The sequence below is a fragment of the Coturnix japonica genome, chromosome 3 (assembly GCF_054131305.1).
Source record: "Coturnix japonica strain WE chromosome 3, WE-NBRP24, whole genome shotgun sequence".
Lineage (NCBI taxonomy): Eukaryota > Metazoa > Chordata > Aves > Galliformes > Phasianidae > Coturnix > Coturnix japonica.
This window is the reverse complement of record NC_140665.1, coordinates 58,501,376-58,522,403: the sequence shown is the minus strand read 5'-3', so window position 1 is coordinate 58,522,403 and position 21,028 is coordinate 58,501,376. Positions and strand designations below refer to the sequence as shown.

The following is a 21,028-nucleotide window of genomic DNA, read 5'->3' as shown; positions in this document are numbered from 1 at the left end:
GTTTATGGTTGAATAAGACAGTGCCCCAAAAGCTGAGCAAACTAATATCCAACATGCCACAATCTTTTTATTCAATGTTTGCTTAACATTGATTTTCCAACCCCATTTCTGAAATGATTATCTTCTGTGGGTGTGAATAAGACCTTTAAATATTATTTGAACTTAGATTTATGGGTGATTCATTTACCAGAAATTATGCGAATTCTTCTTAGCTGCAAATCATCAGTATGGGATCTGCTGAATAAGTATGACTCCCTCTGCTCAAAAGCTGTGCACAAAATATTTTCGCCGTTATTTAAAGTTTCTTAAAACTGAGATTTTGACCATCGGAATGACGTTAGCACCACCTAGAGGCACATATCAAGACACTTATCCAGACCCGTCATTTGAAAATGCTCGGTTCATGCCTTTAGTTTCAGGAGGTTCCCTTTAGTCTATGTTTCTGAGGGTTATTTTGAATATAAAGTTATACTCCAATGCCTTTAACCAAGAGGAAACATATATATATATGTATATATATTTCAAAATAAAAATATTCTTTTTGCTTATATGTAGCCTCTAAATGGACAATATCTACTTAACAATCAAAGAAAACTGCACCACTTAGTAGTGTTTCACTATTTAAAACAAATGAACTCCTATTAAAACTGTAATTGCTGTGTATCTGATTTTGAACACAGATGATCAGATCTGTGAACTGAGCTCATTCTCATTCCCTTAAGAATATTCCCACATGTAACCAGCATGAGGATCTCTTTGAGGCTTAGAAATATTTTGCCCCTGCCTTCTTCTTGGCCTAAATCATGCCAATCATGACTCCCAGTCATACTGTCTTTGACAAGGTCTTCCATTTCCTACAGATGAGCTCTAATTATATAGAGAAGTTTTGCAGCTGATGCCCCAGTGCATGACTGCGTGTTTCACATTATTATTTTCCTAACTTCTATCATTCCATTACCAAGACTATCTTATCTCTCTAGTACAGTTATTCAGTTCTTCATCCTCTTGAAAAAATTTTGAAACCTATTTTGTCAGAAGAGTCACTCACAGATGACTGAAAGGTTTTTGTTGTCACTCTGAAGTTTCCTACCTTTCTGACAATGTACTCTTTTGAAAATAATACCTTCAGTGCTTGTTTATTTATTACATTTTTTTTCAGCTAAAAAAAAAAAAAATCATATTTACCATATTCAGCTTTCCTGTAGTGTCCCAACTGCCTATTAAAAACTTTAGAATAAAATACATGATTCTTCTTAGCTCAGAGACCCTTCAGTGAAGAACTCCGTTAGCTTTCATGCTTCAGTTTTCACTAGTAACAACTGTGTCCAACTGATATCAATATAATTTGTTCTTCAACCCTGACTGTGAAATGAAATGCAGCCATCATGACTAACCACTTAACAAGATTTATTTTTAAAATAATGCTAGGTACTCAAGATACGCCTAACCAAACAAGACTTAAAGCACTCAGCAGATGCCTAACAGGACACGATAAGGCTTCTTTTTAATTTTCTTTCTACAAAGACAAAACTCGAATCTCAGTTCCTTTCATCTACCTTTAAAATGTTCATCTCAGTCTTTCTGACTTCTTCTCATGGTATAATCTTTTGTGTCACAAGTCAAAGTGTTATTATCATTCTTCGGTCATTCTGTTTCAAGCCCAGGTCTGTATCTCACTGAAATTGTTTCTAGCCTTTTGTAATAGGATGAAGATTCACCTCCTATTTGTTGTAATCTCATCCAACATTCTCAGTTGGAGCAGATATAAACTTTTTCTATGCATGTATGAGTGCTAGCAGTGTAATTTTCTTTTTCCTTGCTCTTTCCAATAGATACTTACAAGCATGTAGCTTAAGTCTACCATCCCATTGACACTTAAATGCCTCACACATTGACGCAAGAATATATTCCTCAAGCTTGTTTCATCCTTTGTGCATTAGTGTCTTCCTGTACAGGTTGGGGCAGAAAAGCACATATAAGATACCTAAATATTTATTGCAGGTTACAGAAAGTACACATTTATTTTAAATAAAGGTAAGGATGTGGTATTTGGGTTCCTAATTCTGAGCACATTAACTCACAGAGGCACAAAAGGTTATCGAGGCACACCACCCTTGTCCTTCATCATCAACTCAGCTTGCCCTCCAGTCTTTTCAACATTGTTTTGTAGCCCTCTTTTGGACATGCCCTGACAGTTTTATGTCCTTCTTACATTGTGTCACCCAAACCACCACCCAGTGCTGGAGGTGAGGCCACACTGCACAGACCAGAGGGGACAACCTCTCTCCTCACCTGGAAGCAGTGCTGGCCCTGGTGCACCCCAGAGTACAGCTAGCAGGGCTCACTTTCAACTTGCTGTCAACCAGAACCCCTATATCCTCAGGGATAAAGCTTAAAGATTTTATGTCCTGTTTGCTACACACAGGTGACTTGTTCTGCCATATGGAAATGTGTAAAATATGAAAACAGTGGCAGCATATACCATTCAGCATGTTCAGTTCTCTTGCTCGCTCGACTGGGTAGCCCTTTTCCTAACGCAGAGGTTGTGACACCATCACTAACACGTTTAACTCTTAGCACATCCACAATATTAACTTCACATCCACTATTAACTTCGCCATGCAGCAGCAGGCAGAAAGGCACGAGCCAGGCAGGCTGCACACAGGAACAGACAGAAAACATCTTGGGGCTAAACATCTTCACTAGGAGAGTGGTTAGGCCCTGGAACAGGCTGCCCAGGGAGGCTGTGGATGCCCCGTTCTTGGAGGTGTTCAAGGCGAGGTTGGACAGGGTCCTGGGCAACCTGATCTAGTAAATGTGTATGTTTGATGGCCCTGCTAGGCAGGGGGGTCGGAACTACGTGATCCTGGAGGTCCCTTCCAACCCGGGTCATTCTGTGATTCTGTGATTCTGTAAACATACAGCAAGGCTATGAGCTCCCAGGCACAAGAAGTAACGCAGGAAAAGCACAGTATCAATTAAAACGAATTGCCAGCAGGAGGAAAATATCAGAGGTTTCTTCAAAGAACTGCAGTACTGAGGGCATTTGAGCAACCACATACACCTGCCCTCAAGCAGTGAAGGAGTGATGCTCACACACACTGCCAATGGTTGCGTCGTTACACCATGTTGGTTAAGGGCACGATTCCCCTTCCTCGGCACTTCCACCCCGGCTCAGTATGTCAGCTTCCTCCGCCCCTCTCAGTGATGGGAAGGGTTGGTTACAGCTCCGCTCGTTTTGGTGTCCGTGCGGAGAGAGGCCGCTGCGGGGCGCTCTCCACCGGGCAGAGCAGAGAGTAAAGCGGGCGCCCAGCGGAGCCGGAGGATCCGCCAGCGGATCGTCGGATCGAAGCGTGACCGCAGTGAGAGATCGGGGCAGACTGGGGAAAGGAGACGAACGCATCTCGGGTGACATCTGCCGGAGGGCACGGGGGAAGAAGAGTCAGGGCTTCGCCTCTCTGCCCTGCTCCGAGTGCAGCCGCTATCTCTGTATGCCGGGGGAACGAAACGAGCTGTGCGGGTGGTCCTTGCACTGCGAGGGGCTGAAGTGCGGTCACGCTGGGTTAGATGTAAGTGCTAGGGATGAAACGTGCAAACTGATAGAATATTTGCCTCTCTCATTCTGATTTCTTTTCTTCTAGTTGTTTTTCAGAACTTCCTTAAAGTCAGAGGTATTACAGCAGTTGCGGCTGATCAGTTGTGCTGGCATTTGCAGATAACAGCTGATCACGGGTAACGGCTGGTGCCGTGCCTTTGGGAAGTCTGCACAATGCGTGTATTCACTTCGATGACCTCTGGAGAGGGATAGGGCTCTTCAAGTCAGGTGCGGCACAGCTTGACTGCACCCCAAGTGAGAAGGAGTTGAAGGGTAAATTAGTGGTTGGAGGAAGAGTAGGAATTCACAGAGAAGTTGCTTGTAAGAAGACATGTCAAGAACAGTGAGTTCTGGTTGATCTGTTAAATGTGCGGTTTGGGTCACTTGAGAGACTAAGAGGCACTGTATACTTGTGAGACACAGTTCTTGTAGCACATAGGACATGAGACCTGTGCTAAATGGGCAGCCTCTGCTGCGTGTATGCTTGGTTTGAGACTTCAGACTTTTCGCTAGGTTTATAAATCTTGCATACTGTCAGGTGTTATCTGGCTGTCACTGAAAGAAGAGGATCTTGGTTTATGTGGTCAGACTGCATGGTTTTTGTTCGGTAACTTTCAGAATTGCCACTAAGTAAGGCAGGCTTGTTAACTGTTGCTATTGTTCTTTATCATCATCCTTCTTTGTTGTTTGAGATCTATGTGTGCTGGGAGAAAAAAAGAGTTACAAGTCCTTCCTTTCTTCCACCTTTCTTCCACCTTTCCTACTGATGGAGTCTTCTTTGGCCAAGAGGCAATACAACGCTGCCTTTCAGTTGCTCTGATACCAGATACCGCACCATGTGATAACAAAAATATAGTGTAGGTTTGATTAATACTTAGTGTTCAATTAAATCAACTGAAATTAGACATTTCAGTTCTAAAACAGTTGTGAGAAAACAATTTGTCATTAATTTCTAAGATATTATGGTTCTGAAATTCTGTAAGTTGTTAAAAGATTCCAAGCTTTTACATGTTATTTTTGTGGATTATTCTGTATCTGAAATATATTAGGGTTCCTGAATGCATCTTTTAAATAAGACATCTGTTATAAATTAGTGGTGCTTACATGTTCTTGTCTGATGTGGTGCTGTGATAATTTCAGTACAGCGTGTTGAAATATGCAATATGAATATGGAAATAATATGACAAGTATTGAGCATTATAATCCATAACAGGTCCACAGGATAAATGTGAATTCCCCCTTAAAAAAGAGCATGAAAAGTTGCCCAAATGCCTTTTTAGTATTGACATCTATCTGAATCTTTAATGCATCTGAATCTTCACTCCTCTGTGTGCAGATTGCTAGTTTTGGCTTGTTGGATTTTGTTGGTGGTGTTTTGTTCTCTTATTTTATTTATTTATTTATTTTCCTGAAGAGCAACTCTCTTAAATGTTAAATGTCCTCAAGAAACTTCAGAGTATACCCCTAGTTTGAAACAATGGAAAATTTACACCAGATATCATCCTTTACAGTAAGGATGATGAAGCACTGGAACAGGTTGCCCAGGGAGATGGTGGAAGCCCTGTCTTTGGAGATGTTCAAGGTCAGGCTGGACCAGGCTATGAGCTGTGAGTGTCCCAGTTCAGTGCAGGGGAGTTGGATTAGATGGATGTTATGGGTCCATTCCAACTCAAACAATTCTATGATTCTGTATCTTCTTTCTAATTTATTAATGTAATATAGAACATTTTTGCATCTGTGAAAATCTGCTTAATCAATTATCTGAATTTGTTTTTATTGTAATTATGTTTTTGGCCTGGTGTTCCCCTCCTAAAGATTCTAAGTTTATTTCATGAGCACTCATCAGTTTCCTTCCTCTTTAGTTTTTCTAGAAAGCTTCTCTTTGCTGATTAGAATGTAATCTAAAAGCATCTCCATAAGTACATAAGCTGCTGCTCAAACCAGCAAAAGTGTTCAAATTAACTTATTTTCTGACAGATGCACTCAAAATGGTGCCATAGTGGCATTCTGTTTTCTTTTTTTTCCACAGATTGTCTGAGTAATCAATCCATCTTTTCCTAGTAGGAAAAAAAAAAAAAAAAAAAAAAGTTCTCAATACTGTGGCAAGTTTCGCATCAATAATATTTTTAATTATCCTAAGATAGCAAGACTCAGATTTTTGAAGGCTTTTTTTCTTTTTTTTGCATTCATCCTTTTCTGTCATTAATTTTTATATTCATCTTAATATAGGAAGTAACTTTTCCTGTTATGTTTTAAAATTCATTGGCAGCCTTTAGAAATGATTATAAAATGTCTAACTGCAAAAATATTTTCTGCTTTCTGAAAAAAAGAGAATATTGTGTAGGAGTGAGGGAAAAGTGTAGGTTTATGTTTACACTGCCTAATATAAGCTCTTCTGACTATGGTAAAGTACGGTTGTATTCCACTTTCAATTTTTGTAACATCTTCCTCCTCTTAATTTATTTTACTACCAAAGCCTGCTGTCCTTCTAAGTTCCTCAGTTGTGGGTTTAATTTTTCTTGACTAGAGGAAGGGAGTATAAGAGTTTTCAAATGTTGGATTACTTTGACCTATGCTGGAGAACTTAGGTATTAGAGGCTTTGTGTTTCTAGTAGTTTCTCAGTGGATATAAAGATGAGTAGTTCAGTTGACTTGCAGTTGATCTGGGCAGTAGTTACTTAAAGATACTGAAAATAGAGCCTTAAGGTTTTATTTTTGAGGTTGATGCTTTTGAAGATGTGGTGAAGGCTTCTTGTTTGTTTGTTTAAATGACTTTAGAGTTTTGTCCAAACTTGAAAACTGCAATTATCATTTATACCTGTGTATTACCTTGAGCTATCAAATTTCAAAGCTGAGTATATTGTTGTCCTTGCTAATTCAAGCCTTGACTCTCCTGTTTGTCCTCCTTATTTATGAGAAGAGATGCTACAATTCAACCTTTGAGTTTTCTTCTTTTTAGGTTATTTTCATAATGTTTAGCAATATGAGGAGCTTAGCAAATCAAGAAGAAATATGGTTTTGACCACTCCTTTTTGAAAGGAGATTTGTTGTCAAAAAGGAAAGTAACTTAATCTTAAGTGTTCAGGTAATATCCTTGCTTTGTTCATTGTTTTTAAAATATTATACTTCCATGTGGTCTCTGGAAAGTTTATGTGGATGGATGTGTTCTAGTCTTGCTCTCTCACTGGTCACAGTCATCTCCTACAGTAAACCCTTACCAGGATTGCCATTTACTGCTATTACTGTTTGGTTATTCTGGTTTCTGTCAAGTTTGTCTATGGCTTCTGTATCCTGAAGCATTTGGAAGGTAGAACAGGAAAACTTTTCAAGATGAGCAATCTAATGTAATATCAGCTTTAAAATGCCTAATGCTTTGTTGAAGAGCTGTGTCTTATGTGCAGCTGTGTTATGAGAATACATTTTCAGCAGAGGCTTATACCCTTTATTGTGAAATAAAGCTGGGAAACATGAAATGCCTAACTTGTTCTAGTGTGACTTGATGCTTTCCTCAGAAAAATCTTGGCAATGAAAGCCAAGGAACCAGTTGAAAACTGGTATCCCACTGAGACCTTTTCAGGGCATATGAATACTTCCTTAAAGAGCCAACCACTAAAGCTAATTCAGAGTGCTGCGAAGGCAACCAGCTTGGAGTTTCTTTCTCCAAGTGAAGTACCACCTCTCCATCTATTCAGGTTGGGTTGCTACTGAGCTTATGCTGGCTCTTCTCTCTAAGAGAAACACAACTCCTGTAATAGAGGAGCTCTTTAAAAAAAAAACAAACAAACACTACTATAAGAAAACTTTGTTTTCCCAGTTTTCTGGGAAATTCTTCCTGGTTTTGCTGCCTTCTTCCTTAGCACTGCATTTCAGGCTTAAACAGGTAGGATACCACTCCCTTAGTTGAAGTAGTTCCCTGAATGTGCTGTTTTGTCACCTTGTATCTGAGAGCTTTCTACTTGTTAGCCATAGTTTGTGAGGTTCTTTTTCTTTGTTTGTTTGGTTTTGGGTTTTTGTTTGTTGATTGGTTTGTCTGCTAATGAGATTTCAATGAAAGGCTGCAACAGTTTTTGAGAGATGATGTGTTGTATTGAAGAGTGGTCACTTCACATGACTCACACTAAACCAGTATCCTGATCTTCTCTATCAGCTCTTCCCAGAAACTGCACTTGGTATAATAATATATATTGGACAAGGCTTGTGAAGGGAGGTAATCATCTTTTATTAGACTGGCTTATAATGGGACATGGTGCCAGGCAAGCTTTAGGTCACACAGTGACCTCGAGGGTTTATGTGCCTAAACATGCATCACATCTTTTTTCTAGCTACATTAGTCTAATAAAAGGTATTACATCTCCATGGAAACACTGTCTGACTTGCAGTCTTGGTAATAGAAGGCTGCAGCAACGTGGCAACCGTCATCAAAGCTGACCAACATGCTATATACTGTGTACACTTTCCAGTCCCTGCTGTGCTTTATGCACTTATTTCAGTTCTAGGGTTTTAATATTCAAGGTGTGATTGATTCTGCTTTGATCAACAGTCTTTCTATTAAGTAAACTTTGAATCCAAATTTAGTTTGTCTGGCTTGAAATGAAAACTTTCAATTTGGACTGCCTTTACTATCTTTCAATATTGCTTTAGTATGTGTTTTAATAAATGAGATCCAGTTTAATAACTGTGGGAGCCTTAGAGGTCATTCATGCTTTGTATACAAGCTTGTATAATTTATCAGATTATTTGTCACATTTTGTTTTGCTTTAACTTATTTGTTTGTTTGTGAAAACAATTACTTCATGGCTTAACCTTTATTGCTTTGTTTACCAGGTGAAGGGTACTACAAACTTGATGATGCCTATTTTATGTAGGATGTATCTCCTACTTGAGATAAGTAACTAAATTGAAAAGTAATTGAACTGGTGAGTTAGGTTGTATCAGTAATAATCTCTTAGCTTCCTATATTTTATCTTCTTAGATCTTCTCTGTTTTCATGAAAATATGTTGCTACTTCATGATAAAGGAAGATTCAAATAATCAGTTTGAAGAGTTTAGTGTTAATTACAGAACTTTTTTTTTTTGTTTGTTTCTTCCAACATTGAGCAGTACTGAGAGCTACTGAAATGTTTCCTTTCAGCTTTCAGTGGAAAAAGATCCTTTGCAGGGAAGCTCCTGATACTAATCATAAGCAAGTGAGGCACCAACAAATCTGAGTCAGCAATTAACCATAGCTACTGAGTGATGCCCATACAAAATTTTAGATAAAGTCATGTGATTATGTCTACTTCTCAGTGACAGATACAGGAATATACTGGTGTCAGCTTGCAGATGTGAACTGTAGGTACTTCTAAGCAATATTATGGTTTAAGTGAATAAGAACATCAGTCAATGTGTGGAATTCTTTGTTTATATCCTTAAGCAGCTATTCTATAATTCTAGGAAAAGACTTAGTTTGGAAGGGACCTTAAAGATCATCTGGTTCCAGCCTCCCCACCCACCAAATCAGGCTGTCCAAGACCCTATCCATCCTGGCCTTGAACACCTCCAGGGATGGGGCATCCACAGTTTCTCTGGGCAGTAGATACTCTTTGCTAGATATAATCCAAACCTACCCCCCTTTTAATTTAAAACCATTACTGCTTGTGCCATGACACCCTCTAGTAAAGAGTTCTTCCCCATCTTTTCTAGAAGTTCCTTTTAGATACTGGAAGGCCACAAAGGAGGTTTCCCTGGAGCCTCCTCTTCTCTAGGCTGAACAAGCCCAGCTCCCTTAATGTTTCTTTGTAGGAGAGGTGCTCCAGCCGTGCTCTGTGGACTCATCTGGACTTGCTCCAACAGCTTCCTTCCTGTGCTGGGGGACTCAGAGCTGAACACAGTAGTCCATATGGGGTCCCAAAAAATTGGAATGGAAGGGGAGAGTTATTTCCCTCACTGCTGGCCACACATTGTGGGGTTGTTGTTGTTGTTTTAGTTTAGGGTAGCAAAAGGTACAATTGGCTTTCTGAGCTACAACCACTCATTTCTAGCTGGCCCATGTCCACACGCCTGGTATCATTGTTGATTATTAACTATTGAATGGTTAAAAGCCCATGAATAGACCTCTTGTTTTTGTTTTTTTTCCAGATTGTTAGTTTACAGTCCTGTAGCCAACTCTGGGCCTACAAAAGTTTTTTTTGTTTGTTTGTTTCTGGTTTTGGTTTGGTTTGGTTTTTTTGTTTTTTAAAAAAGGAAGAAGCTGCAATCCAACAGTCTGCTCAAGAACTGCTTACAGAGAACCTCTTAAACTATTATCTCTTATTAATAGCTCTTCCCTAGAGTAACTGGTGTTGTAGAGCATACACTTGCTCAGTCTTGGCTGGAGCTACAGTCAGTCTATGCTTGAGTTCATAGTTTATATATAGATGTTAGATGGTATATTAATGAGCACAGTAGTTAGTCACTACTACTCAGCACATCCCAAGGGAGTTTGTTCTCTATATACTTAAAGATTTTTCATTTTCCCTTGAGCTTTGTCTCATTAATTGTTTACCTTAGTAATCACTACCACTTTTCAGAGTCTAAAAATAACACTGATATAGATAATGAAACTCTTATAGTGCTTTTTCTTATTACCAGTGTGAGATTTAAGTAATCTTAGGCATAAACAGTAAGGAATGTATGCAGCTGACAAGTCAGCAACTTTTGATATCTTGCTTTATAAGATCTGTATTAATGCAGTTTTGGAGTAGTCAACATTTAAAAATAAAAAAAAATAATAAAATGTTTAATTAGATCATGTCTGTTATGTTCTTTTCTGTTTTTGAGATCAAACTGTTTGAAAAAAGATAGTTTTATCATAACATCCTCAGATTGTCCTGTTTGACAGTAATTGTTAACATCCACATATGGTGACTCTAAATTGACGTTCATATGAAATCTGTTTATTTTTAAGTATTCAAAATAATATCATAAGAACAATTTTATATTTACTGTATGTTGTGATTTAACTTGACAGGCAGCTTGGCACCATACAGCTGTTTGCTCCTAGTAGGACAGGGGAGATAATCGAAGTGGGGGGGGGAACCAAAGTAGATCTCATGAGTTGAAATGAAAATGAAATGAATGTCTTACTAAGACAGAAAAGGAAGAGAAAAATAAGTCATGATAAATGACTATGATAAATATCTTCACTATTGTATATCTCATTAATTTATGTATACTTAGAAAACAAATTATGCACAGTGCAATTGCTCACCACCTGCTGACTGATGCTCAGCCTGTCCCTGAGCAACAGCTGCTTCTCCCAGCCATCTCCCTCATTTCTTTAGTTCTAAGTGATGTCATATGGTATGGAATGTCCTCTTATCCAGTCTGGGTCAGCTGTCTTGGTTCTGTCCCTTCATAGTTCTTTGTACCCCCAGATCCCCTTGCTGGCAGGACAGTAGGAGAAGCTGAAACATCCTTGGATTTGTATAGCACTGCTCAGCAACAACTAAAACATCACTGTGTTATCAGCATTGTTTTCTCCCGAAGCCAAAACATAAACATAAATTTATAGCACAACTAAGCAGCATTGATTGAAACGAAGTTTGGAGCCTTTGAGGATGAAATGAATTTTTTGAAAGACTGAAGAAAAAGTGTACCTTGGTGAAAATGTAGTAGGAAAAATAATGTGGTGGCTTTGTACCTCTATTCATCAGAGGATCAAACTCATGTCAGTAATGGATATTAAGCTACTGTTTTCTGCTCAGGCTGTTTGAATAAGAAGGTTGACTGTTTGCTCACAAAGGTTCCTCAACAATTGCTAAGATTAACAGTTTAGTAATAATATAACAGTTAAACACTTAAATAACAAAAATTGGGTTCATTGCAGTGGTTATGATCAAAATGCCACAAATCCTTTTCTTTTGAGTAGGAATTTTCATAAATCCACTGTATCAAATTTCTGAATCTGGAAATGCTGTATTAGGAGACCTATTCTTAGTCCTTATTGATGCTGATCTTTTAATATAGAATGCCAATTTCTTACCAGTGACTGAAGTACAAAGTCCTCACACATTGCAATATCCACACTGAGATAAAGAAAACTACAGGAGATCTATCCATTCCATTGTCCCTTTAGCAACGTTGAAGCAATGGCATCTTAGCGCTTTATGTTGCTGTTAAGTATCCTGATTTCCCTGTTTGTGATTATAGCAGTAGTCTCTTTGCATTATTTGAACAACCTAAACTTCACTTGAATAATTTCTTGTGTGATAAACTAAATAGTATTGAATAAATCACTTGAGTTGCTTTGGTTTTATTTTGTTCTCCAGACTCTGGATAATCACTGAATGCCATCAAAACTTATCTTCTGGAATGAAGACAAATTAGGAGTTTTTCTGTTTTGAATCAGTTATTCTTCTAAGTAGTTCAGTATACTTAAGACCCTTCAGGTAGAATCTACAAAACCTAAACCACAGGTCTTTTATTTAAAATCTACCTTTCCTCAATACATGTCATTGATGAAAACATTCTTAAGCGTATTTTTGCTGATGTTAAGTCACTTTGCCTGCTAAACTGCAGAATGATATTTTACTGAGGCTTTTGAATGTGGAATGTAAATCTACTGCATTTTCTCCCTCCCTGTTTTCTGGTGGGCTGCAATTAGAACTGTTGAGCAAAGGTGTCCTATTTTGATTCTATGCCTCAGTGACTTTGTTACAAGGGAGACAACTAAAGTTTATTAGCAGACCTCTGTTTTGTCACCAAGAGAAAAGAAAAAAAAACTATAGAAAATGTGATTGCCTTCCTGTGCATCTACTTGGAGGTGTATAATGAAAGAGCACTTCAGCAAGGCTGAGATTGAGAGCTTTTGCTTTCAGTCCTGAAGCTACCATCATTTTATAAAGTGGAAGAACAAATTAAGATTTGCCCAGGGATGTGGTGGCACTAAATTAAAAGTCCTTCACCCAGTCCCACCCGTGCTGCTGTCAGTAGATCCTGTCTGTTGTGTGGCAAATTGAAGCATTTCTATTGCTTAAAAGATTTGTTCCTAAGTCACTTTAGCCCTCTCCCTGACCAGCAGATCATTAACTGACACATTCTAAAAAATAATCCATTTCTGATTGCTATCCTCAGTTCAAAAGCATGGGGGAGGGGGAGAATGTGAGTGCTCACTATGTACACGCATACAAGCTATGTTCTTAGACCTATGTTGCCTGTGGTTTCCAAACTATTGAAGTTACCTGAGAATTACCGGAGGTGAAATTATTTTGCTTTGTGATAACAAAGGATCTTACAAGCAATTACTTTAGAGAAGAGTTCCCCTTGTTTTTGTTTTTGTTTTTAAATACTGCTTCTGTTGCACAGCTTGAGATGGAATGTGTGTCTACATTGTAGTGTTAATGCAGACTTAAAACAGAACTTTCAGCACAGGCAGATACTGCAGCTGCAGTGCAAGGCCAGTAATTTAAGTCATGGTCCGAGTACAAACAGAAATTTGTTTTGCCAGATGTATTTCAGTTTTTCTGACACATCTAATAAGTTTGTTCACAAGGATAACTCTTTAATTAGGCATGTTATCCTAATGTTTATATAAAACGAAATAAGCCGAATTGTTAGATATAAACAAATGAGTTTTTACAGCAAATCACATGAATGGCGGAGGTAGCTGGCAAGTCAGTGGTTTTTTGTATGTCTGAACTTTTACCATCACTAATGTTATTAGAATATACCTAAATAATATTACTCGCTCTTGCAGCATATGGTGCCTCAATGCTTTCTTTTTATTTTTAGTATGCCAGGACCATGTGTTCCTCCCTACAGCATGAGCTGGCTTTCCTTGTTCACATTCCTTGCAGTCCATCTGTCTATAAATGTTTTTAAGAACACACAGAATGATGATGCAAAGATACTTATGCGTTAAGTCATTAACAATAAAAAATCAGGCCTGGAAAATTTGCTGTGTATTTAGCTCAAACGCTCCAACACTATGTCCAAAATCAAGTAACTTCCAGTTTTTAACTAAAACCTTTAATAGAAGCTTATCATCTAAAATAAGTATTTGTCATACGCTGAAAGCATTTTTAGGACCAAATTTGATTTTATTATTACTTTTTTTTTTTTTTTTTCCCTATAGAAATGCCTAGTATTTGGTAGAAGGGAGACTAAAAGATCAAGGCTGTGTAAAACTGAGGGAAGGCAATGTAAAATCAGTCCTGTATGACTTAAGAAGAATCCGAGTGTCTTGCTTTATTCTGTTTTTGCAAGTCATGGTGAAATGAAAGAGACTAGAAGCAGATGCATGCCTGCTAGATATAACTGAGCTAGTAATTTATATATTCTGACAGGTGGTTGGTTTTCACTGGATAATCCTGGTTCAGAGTGAAATGTTACTTTTGGTCTTGGTAGAATAAGCCTGTAGTTGAGAAATAGCAGTGGTTGCCACCTTTTCCTACATTATCTCAGCAGTTACTGATCTGACAGTATTAACAAGCTCAGAGGTGCCTGTAGCTCTGTCTCTATGCTTAGCATTGGTGAGGCCACACCTGGAGCATGTGTCCAGATCTGGGCCCTTATTCAAGGGAGACATGGACATACTGGTAGGAGCTCACTGTAGTGCCACAAAGATGATGAGAGAACTGGAGTGTTTCTTTTATGAGAAGTGGCTGTTCAGCCTGGGTGTCATCCCAAAATGGGAATCAAACGTTCTAATCCCAGTGTGGCATTAGAATGCAGCATTCCTTTATTCCTCATTATATTTACTGGGTGACTAGACAAATCAGTGGTCAAGTTTTACACTGAGCAGTTAAGATACACATATGCAATATATTTAAAAACATATTCATTCTTTTCCAAGAACTTTATTAATATATGCTAGTGCATGCCTTCTGGGCATGCATGGTAGGGATCTTCAGTGGTCCTAAACCACCACTTCATCATGGTGACTCTTGGCGGACCTTTAACTATTTTTCCCCAATTTGGCACATTTCCATTGCTTGTTAGGCCATAATGAAGAACTTTCTGTCTTGGTGCACTATAACCAAAAACAGTACATGTGAAATTCAAGAAAAAAGTCCTTGCATCCTTGTGGATGCAAAGATAGAAGTAGTCTATCATGACTTTGGTGCTTCTGTGAAGCCACATAGTTGAGAGAAACAAGGCTGGTCATACATCAACCAAAGCTAAGCTGGAAGGTTTTATTGCTACACTAAAATATTGATCTTTAAACTAAACATATTGATCCCTATTGCTAAACCAGGTGCTATGGTGGGGAAGAAGAGACTTGGGGAGAATCTCATCAGTGCCTGTGTATACCTGAAGTGAGGGTAGAGAGAAGACAGAGATAGGCTATTTTTAGTGGTACCTAGTGCCAGAATACAAGAGGTTCTCCCTGACCATCAGGGAGCAATTCTATACTGCACAGGTGAACAAGCCACTGGCGCAGGTTGCCCAGAGAGGCTATAGAGTCTTCGTCCTGGAACATCTTGAAAATCCATCTAGATGATGTCCTGGGCACCCTATTGTAGGGGGCCCTCCTTCAGTGGAGTTGGAGTAACCAGATGACATCCAGAGGTCCCTTCCAACCTCAACTATTCCATGACTCACAAGTTGTGTTTTTAGCGGTGGACTACTTAGGTTTATTGAGCATACTTCAGAGTAATGGTTGTTCTGGGAGAGCCTCGCACTTAACCTGCAGTTAAGCAAGAATCTAAGATCTTGTGATCTGGCAGTGGGGAAAACTGGTGACAGAGCTAGATGTAGTGATTTATTTATTTATTTATTTTCCATTTATTTCCGTGCCAATGATCTGATAAATTGCCCTAGCAAGCTTTCTTTTAAGAGAAGAGATAGGAAGTAGAAAGGACCTGACATTCAGTGTCTTGTCAGCTCATGATGGCTCTTGTTGTTTGCAGTGTAAATCCTTCTGTCTAATTGTTGAGCCTTCATTTCATATATGCAGCTACAATTTCTTAATTTTGTATTTATTTTCTGTTGTCAGTATGTGATATGCTTCTTTTGATAAATCTTGTGTAAACAACTGTTCATAGCTATATCTCTGTAGTCTTTGCCAGTTACAGATCAGTATCTGAATAGTAGATCAGCATCCACCCACAATCTTGAATATAGTAATAATTCTGTGACCTGTGTTTTCTAACACTGTGTGATTTTATTTTTCTTCCCCGCAGGGTAGAAGAGGTTTTGAAGTGAGACTTCTGTGCTGTTTGCCAGCTTTAAACAGCTTTAAACTTGTAAATGGGCATATTGTTCTCATCAACAGCTGGTCAGGGGTGAGCAGAAACTACCATGTAACTGGCACAGATCTAGATTCCATCAAGAAAGAAGTAGGCAGAACCAATGGAACTGGGTGAAGGTAGACAGTAAGTCAGAACCCTTCAGCACTCAAAAGAGCACTGTATCCAGGCTTGGATCTTCTTTGGCAGATTGCTCAGAACAGTAAGTCTTATGTGTAATGTGTCATTCTGGCATATCTGTATCTAACTGTGGTTAATCCACCATTTTTTTTTCCCTCAAAAGTATGTCTATCTTACCTATTTCTGCACACCCTTCCTCTGTGATGCACCTTTTTCTTCAAATCCTCACGCTAGCCTAGAAATATAATATTGTCCAATTCACAGGTGTTATCACAAATGGGCATTCAAAGGATTAGGCTCAGATTAAAATCCTACTGATTATATGCTTCAAGTAGACTCCGACTGTTTTTTGTCAGATGTCTTTAACCTCTCCAGCTGTCCTATTAGTGAACATGAGTCAGAAGCTGGAGTTTTCTCCAGCTGAACTTGGAAGTCTTAACTGTTAAATCTGTTAGGATAATTTGGCAGTTTAAAGATGTGGACTGGTGCATTACTGCGATGACAGCAGCCTTTTTGGAATGCTGCCCCATTTTATTTATTTATTTCAAGAAGAGAGAGAGTCTCTCAGGCCTTTGTTTTCTTCTACACACTGAAAATGATATTTTCTGGAAGAACTGAGCTTACTGTGGGCTGATAATGTTGGCTTGGTTTGTTTGTTTGTTTTGAAGTGTTGCTGGAAATTCCTCAGACTGGTCGTATGAGAGTGTTTTGTACACTGCCTATGAAGAAAGAAGATACTGACACCTTGCCCCAAACACCAGAACTTACAGCGCCTGATACAGGTGGTATCTCTCTTGTTCAGGGCTATGCTGTAATGTTTCATTTTGGAGAGATGAGCATATGTAAATACCTGGGACCTCTAATTGATCCTTGGATTTGTATGTTGGGATTTTTTTTTCACTTTTGAACTTCTGGCCGGCTTCTTGTTCTACCACTTGCTAACCTTTCTGTTGGGTGCCAGGTGGCACTTGGATGTTGTTCTGTAAGAGATTTCTTGATTTCTGCTGGAACTGATCTAGATACATCCAGGTATTACTTCAGTGAAACAGGTCTTTCCCTGAAGATAAAAAGAGGCTATCCTTTGATTTAAAGAAATGTCCTTGTCATTGTCAGGGTTTAGGGTGAAGCACAGCTCAGTCTATAGGCAGTCAAAATCTGTCTCAGATATGAAGGATGAGTGGGATCCCCTGGGTCATGTTTTGGTCCACTCCATTAAGAGCTAGGGATCCTTATAATTAGCAGCAATGTATACAGCATATATCCAGACTGTGCTCCTATGTTCTGTCCTGATGTTCCTACAACAGAGGCTGATTTTGGTACAGCTGCCCTGCAGATAAGTACAACACCTCTTGTCACAGTGAGGTTAAAAGAGTGGTACAGAAATAGTCACCCTGTACAAAATGTAGTTACAGCCTGTATGTCTAATCTTTGTGGCCTTCCCTGCCATTGAATGTTTGAAAGAAGAGCTCTGCACTTAGTGGTCACCTAGCGACCGAGTATACAATACAAGAGTGTTACAACATCTTGGTTTAGCCACAGTTATGAGCTGCTATTGAGTGTCAGGTAATAGATGAAGTTTTTCCTTTTTCCAGTGCAAATCCACAGACATAATGGCAAGGTTTTGTTCATTTAAAACAAAATATCAATAGATTTGACCTCTTATAATTTTATGTCGATAGGTACAGAAAAGCAGTGTTCTGTATTTGATTGCTCATTACCCTGGCTGCATTTGAATACATCTGTGTTTTGTTATGTTTTTAACCACTGCATAACATTACAACTACTACACAGTGATTTCATTTTACTTACACGCTAACTCCTACAGGCTTCAATAGAAGTGCACACAAGAAGCAGGATTTAGTGTTAGCCTTACAACATATTTAATTGTCCTCTTTAAACATACAGCTTTTACAATAGTAATCAGAAGATTTTCAACTGTTTTTGAAGATTTCTGAAGCCCGCAGGATTTCTGAAGCTAGTGGTGAGGAATAGTTATGGAAAAAAACCTGGTCTGTGTAATTAAGATAATTAAGCCTAAATGTCTTTCACAGCTTCAGGTGTTTTCTAATACTAGCGTGGCAGGGTTAGTGTGTTGGGACTGAATTAGGATGCAGTGCTTGGTTTTAGTGCTGGACAAAATCTGAACTGGTCTAGAAGTATGGATTTCATGACTGAAACTATGCATTGTTTTATCACACAACTAACCTCTATGTTTATGTTTTCTTTCTGGGATGCGGCCATTCAATAAAGACTGAGTATTCAGACATCATAGTAAAAGATGTGAAAATGAATAATATCTATTAGGAAGCTGAACTGTGTTCTTCTGCATGCTATTTATTTACATTAAAAGATTTCTTATAACCCAAGGCTGTGTTTTCTAATATTTTATACTTGTCTGTTGATTAGCAAAATACCTGGAAAAGGGCTTAGCCTAGTTTTCATTCTACAGTTTTAATCAAGTGAGAAGCAAGAATCATCATGCTTTTATTGCTTTCTGCCTTTCCTTGTGAATCCATTGCTGGGAGGAGAGAAGCCTGAAGGTATTTGTTCTAACTCATGCTTCCTTAGCTGCTCACTTTCACTCCTAGACCTTTCTCTCCATCGGGATGACGCAACTGCTTTTCAATGAGAATTATTTGAACTGGATTACAGTGTGTGTGTGTGTGTGTGTGTGTGAGAGAGAGACCACCTTAAGAAAAAACAAACCAAAGAAACCTTTAAAACATATCTAGCTACATCCTGAGATTTGTTCCTCAGTGCTGAATGGAGAACTTTAATCATCAGTGGGAAAATGAAAGTAATCTTAATCGGTTATTTGTAATGTCCCTGAAGAAGAGAGTCAGTGGGATCTGATTGCAGCTCTTTTTATACTATACCTCTCCCCAGCCTCTAGGTAAACTTCCAGTTGTTGGCTTTGTCTTGTATTTTTAACACGTAATCTCAATGTAATAGCCAATTTTTGTGGGGAAGAACGCGTAGCCTAGCAAGGAACAACTTTGATAGCAATTTCAAAAGCAGCTTGATTACATTTGGCAAACTAAACAAAGATAATGACAGTTGCAATTGCAGTTGAAGCATAGATAGTATTTCAGTTTCATTTCAACAGCAGCGTGTGGTTGCTACAATGGTAATTTTAACCAAACTGGAAAGGGAAAAAAAGAATCCTTCAAAAACTGCAGTGAGTCACTACTTTCTCCAGCATCTCACAATACAGAAAAACTAGCCTTTTCAGTTACATTCCTGGATATTAATTAGCTTTTCTTTTGCCTTTAACTTATAGGAACTTGAAAAAGCAACAAACAGGAATGGATTAGTCACAGATACAGAAAAATAAAGATCTGCTTGTTCAGTTCCAGGTAAATCATACTGAGATTAACCACTTTTGTTTGTTTTATTTTCAGTCTTGAATCTTTCTTAGTCCGAACTGGCTGAAGTGTTCTTAAATAACCATTAGTGGTGTGGGAGTGACACACAACAGCCCATAGCCACAGAGCAGGTGGATGTGGTCTGTTCAAATAGTACCTCTAGCCTTAAAGAGGTAGACGAATTTAATACAATTTATTCTTATAACTTATTAAGAACACTTATTTTTGCTTTTCAAATACATGGTTAAAATTGCTTGCTGGCACTTTGTGAGGAGTTTCTCCTCTGTGTTTTGGGGAAGAGTAAAACAATGGAAGCCCTGTTCTTCCTTGAAAGTTTTCAAAAGCTTTAGTAAAGATGACAAGCTTTGCAGGAAGCCCTGAAGATCAAATAATCTGTCCTGAATTTGGAATTTCTTCTTACATAAACAATTGGTTTTGGCTCGGATTTTTTTATCTCACTTTTAAACTTTAAGGGCTTCAAGCATTTGAGTGGAATTTTTTTAAGAAACTGATTGTACTTAATTAGTTGCTATCTCAGTTTGTTTAAAACAGGCCATTTTTCATCATGCAGCTTTCACTCATAATAAAATCAAAACAATCTTTTAAGGTGTACTGAGCATTCTCATGGGATCTAGGAGTACTTGTCCAGCTCAGAAAAGGCTGAAACAAGTATTCCACATGCATTAGCAAAGAGGAAATGAGTAGCACTACTGTGCTATTTTTATAGCACATATTTTCTGGATATTAGGAAGTATTACTTCTTAGAAAGGGTGGTCAGGCACTGGAATGGACTGCCCAGGGAGGTGGTGGAGTCACTGACCCTGGGGGTGTTCAAGGAAAGACTGGATGTTGTGTTGAGGGACATGGTTTAGTGGGAGCCATTAGTAATAGGTGAACGGTTGGATTGGATGATCTTTTAGGTTTTTTCCAACCTTGGTGATTCTATGATTCTATAGGAAGACACACTGAAGAGATAGTAATAAATATGACTGTAGGTCTGATATTTTTTCTTTTTAAAATAACAAAAGCTGCTATTGTTAATGGAAATTAACTTCTTACTTAGAACAGCTATTTAATTGTAAAACGTACTGTCATTCTTGATTTCAACATAGTCCATTAGATATCCTGTGTGCTGAGTCTACCATCTGCTTTTCCTGCAGGGTATGTGGAGAAGGAAAACCAATCAACAGATCATGCGGCCATCCAAATAAAATGAACAGTACCTGAATCAGCTGCACGAGGACAGCACAAAACCAAGAAGATATTCACTTTGGAAGAGCAACCTCTAAAAAGCACTCCGAAATTTTGTGACTGCTTTGTCTTTTTCTTTCACTCTGATCAATGTAGGCAAATAATTACAGTAACTGAATTTGAAACATCATTAGAGTGTCTGAGAGTTAAGGTAGCCAAGAAAGATGTGGTTTTTATCATAGCAACAATGCAACAGCCTTTGAATGTCACCTACTGCAGCCATAAAAAGAAGAGTATTGCCTTGAAACCTGACCCTTTACCTTTGCCCTCGTGTCATTTTCACTTGTTTGTTTTGCGTTGTGCTACTTGCCTGTAGGCGAGTGTGTGGAAGGTTGACTTAGACTTTACTCAGTGTCTGATGTCAGAATGTATACAGGCTGCTGCTATAGCCCTATTGAACTACTCTGTGGGTACCGCTGCAGTGTTGGCATTGAGAGAAGGCAGATGGCATTCGCAATTGTAAAGCAGTGCTATATGAGGGTTATTCT

At 38.5% G+C, this 21,028-nt stretch overlaps 1 protein-coding gene across 1 annotated transcript; it reads left to right on the top strand.

Moving 5' to 3' along the window:
• Positions 1–3,179: 3,179 nt before the first annotated feature.
• On the top strand, positions 3,180–20,792 carry LOC146761425 (uncharacterized). Its single transcript, XM_085542517.1, has 3 exons — positions 3,180–3,569; positions 19,205–19,280; positions 20,450–20,792. Exons 1-2 carry the CDS (start codon positions 3,180–3,182, stop codon positions 19,256–19,258), a joined length of 444 nt encoding a protein of 147 aa, XP_085398643.1. The 3' UTR covers positions 19,259–19,280; positions 20,450–20,792.
• The last annotated feature ends 236 nt before the right edge of the window (positions 20,793–21,028 follow it).

Coding starts and splice junctions, on each gene's coding strand:
- LOC146761425 (XM_085542517.1), top strand. CDS start 3,180: ATGTCAGCTTCCTCCGCCCCTCTCAGTGATGGGAAGGGTTGGTTACAG. Junction 3,570..19,204: donor GCGGTCACGCTGGGTTAGAT/GTAAGTGCTAGG, acceptor TTTAACTTATAG/GAACTTGAAAAAGCAACAAA.